This window comes from Thrips palmi, unplaced genomic scaffold, assembly GCF_012932325.1.
Source record: "Thrips palmi isolate BJ-2018 unplaced genomic scaffold, TpBJ-2018v1 HiC_scaffold_11, whole genome shotgun sequence".
NCBI classification, from domain to species: domain Eukaryota; kingdom Metazoa; phylum Arthropoda; class Insecta; order Thysanoptera; family Thripidae; genus Thrips; species Thrips palmi.
The window spans coordinates 6,311,264-6,323,476 of NW_023144622.1; the positions used below are offsets into that span (position 1 = coordinate 6,311,264).

General features: G+C 37.3%; 5 protein-coding genes across 5 annotated transcripts; 3 read left to right on the forward strand and 2 right to left on the reverse strand.

The window, feature by feature from the left end:
- Positions 1-2: 2 nt before the first annotated feature.
- Positions 3-2,102, forward strand: LOC117639394 (GDP-fucose protein O-fucosyltransferase 1). The gene is made up of 3 exons (XM_034375001.1): positions 3-315; positions 586-701; positions 778-2,102. The coding sequence occupies exons 1-3, from the start codon at positions 189-191 to the stop codon at positions 1,720-1,722; spliced, it is 1,188 nt and encodes a 395-aa protein (XP_034230892.1). The 5' UTR covers positions 3-188; the 3' UTR covers positions 1,723-2,102.
- An 87-nt stretch (positions 2,103-2,189) lies between these two features.
- Positions 2,190-3,779, forward strand: LOC117639396. The gene is made up of 6 exons (XM_034375004.1): positions 2,190-2,388; positions 2,614-2,670; positions 2,750-2,907; positions 2,997-3,174; positions 3,261-3,513; positions 3,596-3,779. The coding sequence occupies exons 1-6, from the start codon at positions 2,333-2,335 to the stop codon at positions 3,650-3,652; spliced, it is 759 nt and encodes a 252-aa protein (XP_034230895.1). The 5' UTR covers positions 2,190-2,332; the 3' UTR covers positions 3,653-3,779.
- Positions 3,780-4,905: 1,126 nt separating this feature from the next.
- LOC117639395 (WD repeat-containing protein 82) lies at positions 4,906-8,584 on the reverse strand. The gene has a single exon (XM_034375002.1). It carries the CDS (start codon positions 8,455-8,457, stop codon positions 7,513-7,515), a length of 945 nt encoding a protein of 314 aa, XP_034230893.1. The 5' UTR covers positions 8,458-8,584; the 3' UTR covers positions 4,906-7,512.
- Positions 8,585-8,662: 78 nt separating this feature from the next.
- On the forward strand, positions 8,663-9,595 carry LOC117639397 (protein Asterix). Its single transcript, XM_034375005.1, has 4 exons — positions 8,663-8,873; positions 8,988-9,093; positions 9,184-9,281; positions 9,360-9,595. The coding sequence occupies exons 1-4, from the start codon at positions 8,818-8,820 to the stop codon at positions 9,439-9,441; spliced, it is 342 nt and encodes a 113-aa protein (XP_034230896.1). The 5' UTR covers positions 8,663-8,817; the 3' UTR covers positions 9,442-9,595.
- Positions 9,470-12,129, reverse strand: LOC117639391 (protein AATF-like). Its single transcript, XM_034374999.1, has 9 exons — positions 11,917-12,129; positions 11,584-11,830; positions 11,201-11,475; positions 10,884-11,068; positions 10,754-10,809; positions 10,409-10,676; positions 10,124-10,324; positions 9,916-10,052; positions 9,470-9,809 (listed from the first exon to the last, which is right to left on the reverse strand). Exons 1-9 carry the CDS (start codon positions 12,017-12,019, stop codon positions 9,617-9,619), a joined length of 1,665 nt encoding a protein of 554 aa, XP_034230890.1. The 5' UTR covers positions 12,020-12,129; the 3' UTR covers positions 9,470-9,616.
- Positions 12,130-12,213: the final 84 nt, after the last annotated feature.

Below are 12,213 nucleotides of genomic sequence, written 5' to 3' on the forward strand. Positions count from 1 at the left end.
ACCGGCACCGGCATCATGACCCGTGTCTAGTTGACACATTGCGTCACGTTTTGATTTTGGCCGCGTTTATCAATGGTTCTACCACCGCCGTTGCCTCCAGATTACCGGCAAAATTTGCAAAAATACACACTTTTCATTCTCTCATTCATTCCTCTCTGCAATAGATCTCTAGTATTGTAATATTTGCAATGAAGAGGAAGTTAATGATGGACAAGTTGTCAAAGATTGTTGTCTATTTTGCTAGTATTTTTGTGTTATTTGTTGGAAGTGACATAATCGATGACAGTGGTTATGTCATGTACTGCCCATGCATGGGTAAGTAATTCTATGAGTTATAATATTCATTACATTGTGGGAGGTTAGATTCATTTCACTTCGTGCTTCTTGCTCTAATTAATCCTGATAAGTATTGCACTCTTCTTCATCTATTTCTATTTTTGTTTCTTGTGCATGAGTTGTTTTTAGATTCACTTCTAAATGTTAAATAATTTCAACTATATCAGGTTGAGTTAACAGGTGGCTTCTGTCACTTGTTTTGATTAGCTGTGATTTTGTTGTTACTTAAGATTTGTACTTTGTGAACAGGGCGGTTTGGAAATCAAGCAGACCATTTCTTAGGATCTCTTGGCTTTGCAAAGGGCTTGAATAGAACTTTGATTTTACCAGCCTGGGTTGAATATCGATATGGGCAACCTCGATCTGTAAGTATCGCTTTCTGCCTATGAATCAATTGATTTAAGCCTTAACTCAAATTTCTTTTCTTTGATTTTCTGATAGATCCAAGTCCCATTTGATGTATATTTCAATGTGGAGAAACTGTCAGAGTTCCACAAAGTAATCACCATGGAAAAATTTATGAAGAACATAGCACCTGTAATATGGCCATCTGATAAACGAATAGCATTTTGTTACACGGCACGTGGAAATACTGAAAGTGAAGGTATTGAAAAAAGCTGCAGTGCTAAAGAGGGCAATCCCTTTGGCCCTTTCTGGGATACATACAACATAGACTTCGTAGGATCCGAGTTCTACGGCCCACTTCACTATGACATCCATCACTCAGATATGGCAAAGCGTTGGGGCCAAAACTATCCTCCGAAGGAATGGCCAGTCCTAGCATTTACTGGGGCTCCAGCAAGCTTTCCCGTTCAGCTAGAAAATAGAGACTTACACAAATATTTGATGTGGAGTGAGAACATACAAAAGCAAGCCAAACTCTTTATTGAAAATAAACTTCCAAAGGGAGCTTTTGTGGGACTTCACTTACGCAATGGTATTGACTGGGTACGAGCATGTGAGCATGTTAATCACAGTCCTAGTCTGTTCTCTGCTCCTCAATGTTTGGGTTACAGAAATGAAAGAGGAAAGGCTACCCATGAAATGTGTTTTCCTTCCAAAGAAACTATTATCAAACAAGTTAAGCGGCATCTCCGCAAACTAACTGATAAAGCAACTTCTATTTTTGTTGCTTCAGACAGTAATCACATGATATCTGAGCTGCAAGAAGCACTGAAGAGACAAGAGGTGTCTGTCCATCGCCTAGAACCTGGCAATCCTCATGTTGACCTGGCCATTTTGGGTCAAGCAAATCTCTTTATTGGCAATTGCATTTCATCCTTCAGTGCGTTTGTGAAGAGGGAGCGCGATGCTCGCGGCCTGCCGTCAGCCTTCTGGGGATTTCCTGCAGAAAAAAATTCAAATACCAGGCATGAGGAGCTCTGATGTAGATTTTTATTTGCACTTACATTATTTTAATGACGAGGTTTTGTTCTTTTATAACAGCATTGGTCTTTCTGTCACACTAGTACTTTTTCATTGTGTTTTTATACGTTTTAAAATAGTTAGGAGGACTAGAAGGTTCGAATCATCAAAAACATCGGGAACAAGATTATGCGAACAATTTTACTTATATTCTGAACTTGTGGTACCTTTGTGTTAGAGTCCTATAGGACTCTACTTTGTGTATGTAGCTGGAAATTATTTCTTTTAAAGACTTTTATGTTTTTTAATATTTTTTCCTTGAGAATTTTTTACTTTGGCCTTTTGCCTGGAGAACTGTCAAGCATTTTGTGTATGTTCTGGTCAATAAACTTTAAACAGTTTCCCACCTTCTTTATTCTTTTGAAAGTCGCGCCTGATAGTTGCTGGTGCTGCCCTCTACCGCAGTTCCCTAGAAATGGCCACGCGTCGGCTGCTAGTGCGTCGATTCGTCTGGAAAGAAGCAAACCAAACAAACGGCTGATCTTGAAACAAATAATCCCCGAAACTCGACATAAGTGTCAGTTACGGAATTGCACCTTTCTTTCGAGATTCAAAATAACTTACCGTTAATATGATTTTCGATGCAGTTAAGAGATTTTTTGGTATCTCTGGCTCTGACTCCTCAAGGTAAGATGTCACTTTGAAGTTTCACCTTTCAAGCTTTATTCCTGATTGTTTCTCTATAATAATGTCCTGTTTATGATTTATCTACATGTTTTATTCTAATATTTTCCTTCAGGTTCAGTTGACATGTTTCATTGAGAATATGATGCAATAGCATATTCTCTTTGTGTACACATTCCATCTTAGCTAGACATTCGTAACAGTTAATTTTTTCTTAAACCATTACAGGAATGACAATCATCTTGATGTCTCTATAAAATTCAATGATCGATTGGTGCCTCACAGGTACTGTACTTTGCGCTGCAACTGGAATTTGTTCCCTATGGGTACTCGCGTAATTTCATATATTTGTTTCTCTTTGCAGTCAGATTCCTCCAGAAATTAATGAAATAGGTTCAGATTTTGCCCAGATGGGTTCAGACATTGCCCAGGTACATAAGTTCATGGAAGAGCAAATGCGCTCAATGATGGGTTCATTCGGATTCATATTTGGTGGCCCTTTCTCAGAAATTGGAGTTGAAGGTACAAATTACAGCTTTTCCTGTTTAACAAAATTTCTTTTGTATTTGCTCTAAATTAATTGTGCCTTTCGTATTTTGTTCTATTTTCAGGACATCCTCAGTTTCCATTTTCTCCTGGAATCCAGGATATTCCCTATAATGATGGCTCCTCCCAAGTCTCCAAATCAGGCCCGCCTGCCTTGGATCCTAGGGATGAGATGCTTAAACCACAATTCAGATCCAGGTCCACAGAACAATGGAGTGGACAAGATCACATCCTTGACGAAAGGTACTGGCTTTGTGTATAGCTTGATTCAGAAGTAACTTCTTGTTACACTTCACCCTCTGTTTAATTCGTCAATTCTACTCTTTCAGGTTGAGCAATGAGGGCCTTGGTTCAGTTATTCAGGATTTAAAGCCATCAAATGAGTTGTATGAAAGAAATAATCCAGTGTTTGGTGGCTTCCCATCACTTTTTGGGAATGGTGGTATTTTCGGGCCTGATTCATTTAGCAATGGGTTAATGGGAAATATCCTTGACTCAACAACGTCCAGTTCCACAGTTACTATTTATTCAAATGTTAACGGACATAAATCAATGGAGAAAATAGTCAGGCGTCCAGATGGGGTATGTTGTGCTTTAACATGAGTTGAATACTTGTGCATGATGTAGACTGTTTTTTAAAATTATTTTTCTGTTATTCTTACAGACAGTTGAAAGAACTGTAATAACCGGTGATGATAAACCAAGTCTACCAGATTTATGAGTCAATAGTCAATCAGTTAAACTTACAATTGGTTATTTCAGTTTTTAATTTAATGCAGGCCGGAAGTTTTGTGAGGTTTATTTTGGTGTCTGGGTAAATTATGAGATTAAATAGTGAAAACAATGCACTTGCGCTCTATTTTATTAATATTACAATTAATCCTTTCCATATAATATTAATAATTTGAACACAATGGATGTTACAAGAATTCTTGGCATTACCACATCACATACCCATGCTTCAATATCTATTCATTTCAGACATGTCACATATTTACCTTACTTTTAAAAACGACAGCAAGGAACTGAATAAGACAGCACTCAAATGTAAGAAGATATAAAGTTAGAGCAGAAATAAAGAAATATTGATGTTGGAATTTTAAGCCAGATGCATGAGAAGAGGATAAATGCATCTTCATCACTGTAGATGCATCAGAGCTCCAAACGTTAGTGGACCATTGCAATCAGCATCCTTGCTGTAGCAATAAATGCATTGAAAAAATAACATAAAATGTTACAGAACCTTTCTACAAAAGCCAAATAATATTGGTTAGGTTTTGAAAGAAAAATAAATCATTAGTTACAGGAATCACATTTTTCTACACTTAAAGAAGATGAGTCATTAGTGTGACAGTGTGAATCCTAACTTACAAATAGAAAGAAAGAAAAAATACACCACTCTGAGATCAATAATCTCTCTTGCTTGTGATCGACAAACCAAGAAAGCTTCTTGAATAGGAAAACAACACAAATGTTACTAAGATATGATGATAAGCAATTGAGGTGGGAAGTTTCGGACAATGAAAGGAAACCCAAGGAGCTTTGCCAAAACAAGATTCAAATCAGAAAAATTTTGATATGTTTTTCTAATTGGCTATCATTAACAAAATCTTACACAGCTACAAGCTGATAATAATATTCAAGTTAGGGGTAGAATTTTAATGCCTTTACTGCTAGACATATGGAGCAGTTAGTTTGTGATATGATAGCATAGAGGCCACTTCTCTTTTAGGTGAGAATAGTTCTAATAAATAAAACCAGTGTTAATCTAAGCAGGCTGTCAAATCACATCATTTTGTTTCCACCTTTTACCGTCAATATAGAACAGCCTTTTCTTTGGTTCCCCACATTACAGTCATTACAGCCAGCAGCAGCAGACACTAAATTTTTAAACAGCATCTATATAATACAGAGATACTCCACATTAAGGGAAGCTGGCTAACTATAGATGTTTTTTTTTTTTATCAACAAAGGCAACAAAATGACTTAAAGCTGCTCAGGTTTCTTTCATGTAAAACCTTACTCTAACAATACAGCTGAAAGCTTCTGATAAAGCTGGCCACAAGTTACGTGTGGAAATCTGCTCTTGTCCAGTGTGGACTTGGAGCTGTCCATTTATGAAGAAAACCCAAAGCATGAAAATGTTCTCACTTTTGTTCCATGACAAAACGAGAAGTCTGTCCTTGTGTGCTAATTGAACGATTGCATTTAAATTTGGAAAGACCAAGGGGAAAAGTACGAAATTTTCTGTACCCTTTGGCAGGTATAACCAACTACATTGAACATGAATGAGACAATATTCATACTGAATGCAAGTTTTATTCGACACATCAAGACGGAAACTACAATTAACATCACAGGACTTTGTTCATCAAAACATGAGGACATTTCATCATCTTTGGACTTTGGAAGCATTGAGGGCTAAACCATTGAGAAATTTCTTCCAACTAGTAAAGTCAAATATTGATGAACTAAGATTCACTAAATTCTCACCCACTGAATCTTGAGATCTGATAGAGTTCTAATTAGTAAAATGACATGCATGCAGCTGAAAGCCAAGTACAGAAAAGAAGAAAAGTAACAATAAGGGCAAAAGTTAATGACATAAATTTGATTGCTCAACACTTCTAGATCAGAATTTTTGCTAAACAAGATATTTAAAAACAAAACTAATGTGTTTTCTACTTTACTATCTGTAGTAATTTTGAGAGAAGATGACATATGATCATCCAGGGACAAAAAGCATGCTCCCAATTTGTCACAAACAAGAACGAACACACTAGAATAATGCAATTAATAGGTAGTCCTTGAGTGAAAAATATAAAATTTTGAATTTTTTCTTTTTTTTAAGTTTTTTTTTTTATCGTACTTTAGGACAGCTTTATCATAACCAAAATGAATATTTGTACCAACCCTTCTTAACAGCATCTTCTGGCGCACAAGTGCAGGTGCATCTTTGGTGTTGTTGGGCTAAAACCAGACCAACTCCAAGATATACCATGCACAGAATTATATAAATAAAATTTAACAATCTTGTTACGTGACCAGCAAGGAAATCTACTATGATTACAGTATGTACAGATAATAAATAGTCTCACTGAATCTGCTTTAGAACAAGCACCACACAGAGAGTGATAAGAGGAGAGACATCTATAACAAAGATGCTTTGAAATACCAAAGCACACACAGCACATAATTCAATTTGTATAACATAGCCCAAACAGATGAAAGCACTGACAGTACACACACAATGCATGCAGAATCAATAGATGAGGATCAGAAAGGGACACAGCAGAAAGTTACACTAAGTCACGGCAGTCTTTTTGATTTCTAATATTCACGAGGTAACTGTACCAATTACCTAAAATCCAAAACTCTTAGAAGCTAATATATTGGGCAGCAGAGGACCAATCTATAGAACTACACTTACACAACACATTACAATATCTATCACATACATGATTCAACTAAGCTAGAGTAGAGACCATACTTTTTTTAACTTGGTATATAAAGACATTTCTACAGAACAAACAAGGAGAAGGTATACACATAATGGCTTGACAAAATGCACAGTCAGGCAGAATCGCTATTAAATAGTGAGAGGGAACTAACTGATGAAGACCTGTACACAGTAAATCAATTTGGTGATGGTGATCTACAATGACAGAGAACTTCAGGTGCATTTCAATGACAGAAGAATCACAAATTGCCACCAATCCACAAAATTGAATAAAAATGAATAAAATTTTGAACGGCAATTCATCTGTTCAGACATGATAACTGTCACAAAGTAAAACATGTCTCAATATGCCTCCAATACATGGGTATTCAGATGTAAATACATAGCACACTTAAGAAAGCTACATTACAAATTAAAATCACAAAATTGAATTAACATATAGTTTGCGGCCCCCTATTAAATGTTATGCAGTTGTAGTTCATAAAAACAAAACCATTGAAAATTGCAAATTTGCAATAGATGATTGCTAATCAGAAGGGGGAATCTTCCACCTTATATTTTATAAACAAAACATCAAGCAGCTAAATTCAGCATTATCAAATTGACTTAATCTCATGCAGTCAGTCGATAAGAAATAATAATCACGGAAGACACCCAGGATAGTAAACACATAATATATTCTGAGGCAAAGGTCCAAATAAGATTCAGAATCCCAGAATGAATTAGAATTTGAACTAATAGAATTGTGCAGAGCTTAAAAATATAACTTAGGTACTTAAAATGAAGGCATATTGATGTCCTGCAGTTATCATCATTTTGATGTACAAACAGCTCTTTTCTCAGAGTAACTGACCCCTTCAATTACTGCTCTGCTCCTGAATTTGATTTTGACCATACAATAGTTTCACAAGTAGACAAATCGCTTTTTACAAGAAGATACCCAAACACAAAAATTAAACATGATATTACATTGATGAATAACAGCAAACAAGACAAAAAGGTAAATACAATAAAAAGCTTAAAACTGTGTTTCCATAACAGAGAAAAGAAAATAGCTATAACACTTGGGGCATGAATGACTAAGAATCAATAGGGATTTATTTTCATTTGAATGGTGGAGACTAGTTTTCCTCCACAGTAGGAAGCCAAAATGCCATATTTGTGCAAGCTGAAGCTAACATCATGTATTTAGGGTTGAATTGCACACATTGAACGGGAGCAGTGTGATCCGCTGCCAAAACACAAACTTTGTAGCCAGTTCCCGCATTCCAAACATGAACCCTACCATCAGTGGAACCGCTGAAAATGAACTGCGAATCAGGGCTATAAGACGCTTCAATAGGAATACCTTTATTGTTTAAGTGTCCTGTGAATGTTTGCAGTGGGGTTCCATGAAATGCGTCAATTAGTCTGATGATTGATCCATTTGTAGAAATAAGAATAGTTTTACCATCTCTGCTGAACTTCAGGCCCGTCCAATCACATTCCCTCTCCTGAGTTAATTTGAAAGTGACAAAAGGACCTTTATCAAAGGAGCGTAAATCATACAGCTTGATACTTTCGGAGTTGACGCCTGCTGCGAAGATAAGCCCCTCTGGGTCATATGCAGCTACAGGTCTTCCAGCCAGGTGCATGAGACCTTGACAATTTGGAGATCGCAGATCCCACAATCGAAGGGTTTTGTCAACAGACCCCGAAAGAAATGTGTCTTCAACGGGAGAGATGCACAATGTGACTACCTTCTTGGTGTGGCCTGAGAAGTACCTGATGTATTTGTTGTCATGAAGGGAGAGGTACCGAATGGAATCGTCCACCTTGGTAGAGCTGTGAATGGCCGTGTTTTTGGCGTGCGTGAAGTGAATGAGATCCACGCCATACTTTTTGCTGTTTACAGTTCTCATTTGAGTTCCTTTCTCGCAATCATAAATGACAATTTGGTCGTCCTCACTGCAGGAAATCAATGTTTGTCCATTGGGCGAAAAGTCTATGCTGTTGATCTTGTCGGTGTTCTCGCGGAACACCTTCGCGACTTTGAAACTCCGAACGACATGGTCCACCAGCTTCATTTTTATGGTATCCAGCTTGAAATCGGATGAGACTTTATCTCAAAAACACACAAAATATCGAGTGCTGATGCGACTCCGACTCCACACACACGAACAAAATGCGATCGGATGAGCAATGGGTCTGTTCCCGAAAGTGAATCTGTGACCTGGTCAAATTCACTCTGACCAAATGCGACCAGAAATGACCGACGCTGCGATTTTCTTTTTCTTCTTACTTTTTGTTTTTTAAATACACGTCGTCTGCAAGTTAAACAGAAAACACTTTCTGGTCGACTGGAGCCAATACTAGGAAAAGTTGACCTAAACTCGGTGTGAAATAGGTGGCAATATCAAAGAAGGGCTCTCAAATTTTAAAGGAAAATGATTGGTAACCACCATCAACAGTCTGACCCTCGCCGGTCTGAGAGAGAACGCAGGTAGGTTGGGTTATGGGTCAACATGATTGTGTTAATTACGAAATTCGATTTGAGCTAGTCAACTCTCTGTTCTTATTTATTTAAAGGTTTTTTTTTAATTTATTTTTTCTTTAGGTACAAAGCGCCAGCAGTCTCTCAGGTGAATCCAGGGGATGATATGACACCTGACTACACCAATATTTTGGGCATGATATTTTCGATGTGTGGCTTAATGATGAGGGTGAGTTCTCTTTCTCCACCCAATGTTCTATTCTCACATTTTTCATCACAACCTTTTTTTTATTTGCATTTGTTTATTTCGTTTTTTCAGCTAAAGTGGTGTGCATGGGTTGCGTTATATTGTTCCTGTATTAGTTTTGCCAATTCCAAAGTGAATGATGATACAAAGCAAATCCTCAGCAGTTTCATGTGAGTGTAATTGGCTTGACCCTTAACAGTTTTTAGTTTTAAGATTTTCATTTAAAAGAAATTTTTTCTGTTTAACAGGCTTTCCATTTCTGCAGTTGTGATGTCATACCTTCAGAATCCACAACCAATGACTCCTCCGTGGTCATCAGTCTTTGGATGATTTTTAAAACTATTAAGATACAATCATATGATTTCTTCTTCATTCATGTTTTGTTTTATTCATTGTTATATTTCAATAATTATACTTGTAATCTGTTTTGTGCCAAAAGTCCTGGTTATACCAAGGCACAATGGGATCAACTTGAACCAATTAAGCATATGCAACAATTACATTCCTATTTTTTTTTCCCAAACAAAGAGTTGTACAATTCTGTGACAGCATCCTCATTCATTAAAATAGACGGTTCTGGGGCCATGTAATTGACAAGTTTAGGATGCACTGTAAATCGCAAGCGTCTTCCCTTTGATGCTTTGGTGTCTACTTTTCGCTTCATTTTACTTCTGATTTTCTGCAGTTCAATCCATTGTCTACAAAAGATGAAAATTTTAAAAATAGATTACTTATTTTATAACAAAAATTTGGAAAGGAAAGTGCTGATAATAAATAAAGTTTAGGCAAGTTCTGATTTCTTACCTGCCAAGCTGGACAGGGTTTGTGACGTCTGAAGACCTCCGCTCAATTAACTCTCGTAGGAGCTGATGATAAAAATCGCTATCATCAAAAATTTCTGGATCATATTCTCTGATTAATTCTGCAGTAGATTTACTTTCCTGAAAGAGGAAACAAAATGAAAGGCCAATCGAAATTTAAACAACATTGAACTTCTGAAGCTATGACATACTTTTGATTCTGCTCCATCATGAGTTTCTTTTGTTCCTACTTTTTCGTTAGGCTGATCAACTTGTCCCAATACATGGTATTCAGTTCGTCTTAACTGAGTTCTTCGTGTGACGCGAGATTTGTCAGCCAAGATTTGATCAATTTGTTTTAAAGTACTTTGCTCAAATGCACTAAAGTTTCTACTAGATGTTCCGTGGGCAACCTGCAATACAAAGAAACCTAATACTTCAAAACTCAGAAGTTAAAACACAAATTAATCAAAGAGAGAGGTGGAAAATGGAATGACCTGTGTTTTACTATTCCATTTCTGTATGGTTGCATTGCGATATGCTACATAGTTAGCATGTCTTGTTGCTAAAATCTTTCCTATATCTTCCCTCTTCTGCCTTTTCTTGGAGCCATGGCCATCCTCCTTATCCTCATTATCCTCATCATCTTCATCATCGGTACCTTCAAAGCCCCTTTTACTTCTACCATTACTTTTCATGTCGTCCTCATCTTCTGAGCTCGTAATCTCCTCATCTGAGTCATCTGCAGCATTGGTGTTCTCTGCCCTAAAACACACGCAGCACATATAACAATGTTGGATATTCATAATAACTTTATCCAACTGAAAAAAAAAAAAACTTACTTGTTATTGGATTTATTTAGGTTTTTAGTTTCAGGGTAGGATTTCAAAAGGGCATCCTGAAAATAGATCACAACTATTACATGCTATAAACAAATAAAGATGTGGGGGCCTTGTAAAAGTTGATCCACACCTGCAGGTTCAAAAGAGAATCCATGAGTTTAGAGAGCCTATGCTTTGCTTTTGAAGTGTTGGATCTAAAATCAGCTCCTCCTTTCTGAGCAAACAGGGGATAAACGTCTGGCTGTGGAAGTTGATTGCTGATAGACAAGATCTTCTGAAGTTGGATTCGACAATCAAGGAAATTATCCCAGAAGTCTAGTAATTGAACAAGAGTAAAAAGATTAGTACCAAAAATTTAATAATATGAAAAATAGAAAAAATGCACTTGTATTGCAGAGCTGAAGCTTAAACTGACTTTGATTTTAATTGCAAAATAAGTTGACTCACTTAGCTGATTTCGGACCGAGATGCCTCTCTTCATCTCTTGGTTGACATCTTTGCCAGACATGTGCCTGAAATCGCTTGTTTCGTCATCTTCGGAACCCTCTTCTGGGCTGTCCTCAGAACCTCCCTCACCATCACTTCCTTTATCTTCAAAGTCTTCATAATCTTCATAGTCATCTCCAGAATCCCCATCTGCACTGTCTGCTTCACCATCACCATCTCCATCGGCTTCCTCTTCTTCAGCACTGTCATCTTCATCACTGATACCAGCCAAACTTCTATAACATGAATTTATTATACATAAGAAAATTAGGAAGTAAAGCTAATAGCATCAAGTGGAGTTCACAGAACCAAACTAGGACAGTTCTAAGAGATTAGGACCATACCGTTTCCTCTTCAAAGGGCCAGGGATAAGATCCTCCTTTCCAGAACTGTGATTATCGTCATCACTGTCATCATCTTCCTCATCGGAATCAGAGTCGTTCATCAACTCTTTTCTCGAGGTTCTTCCACCTTCATACCGCTTGTCCACAGATTCCAAAAGATCTGCATTAGACTTACGCAATTTACTTGATGGAGCAAAGTCATCTAGCTCATCATCAAAGTCTTCATCCACAACACGAGCTGATGTTTCTGAGAAGAAAAACAGGGAGCAGTTAGCATTCGAGGAACTGAACTCAAATCTAACATGTGATTTCTAAGGTTATAAACAAGCCTACCTGGATGAATGTCATCCTCAGGATCAACAGTGGTATTTTCATTTGCTAAGAGAAATGAAATATTGTCTGCTAGAGTCTTCTTTTTCCTTTTCGGTGCTATCATGGTGGTAAAAACAACTGTCAAACACTCCCAAATACCACCAAATAACCTTAAAAAACAACTAACGTGGTGGTCTGTGCACTCGGATCGGTGCTGTTCGCACGACACAGTATTTACAGGTCCTAGCAGAAGACATGTGTGTTTTCCCCACCCCTCTTACCACCCCTCCCCTCATCTTTCATTTCTAGAGCAAAAGT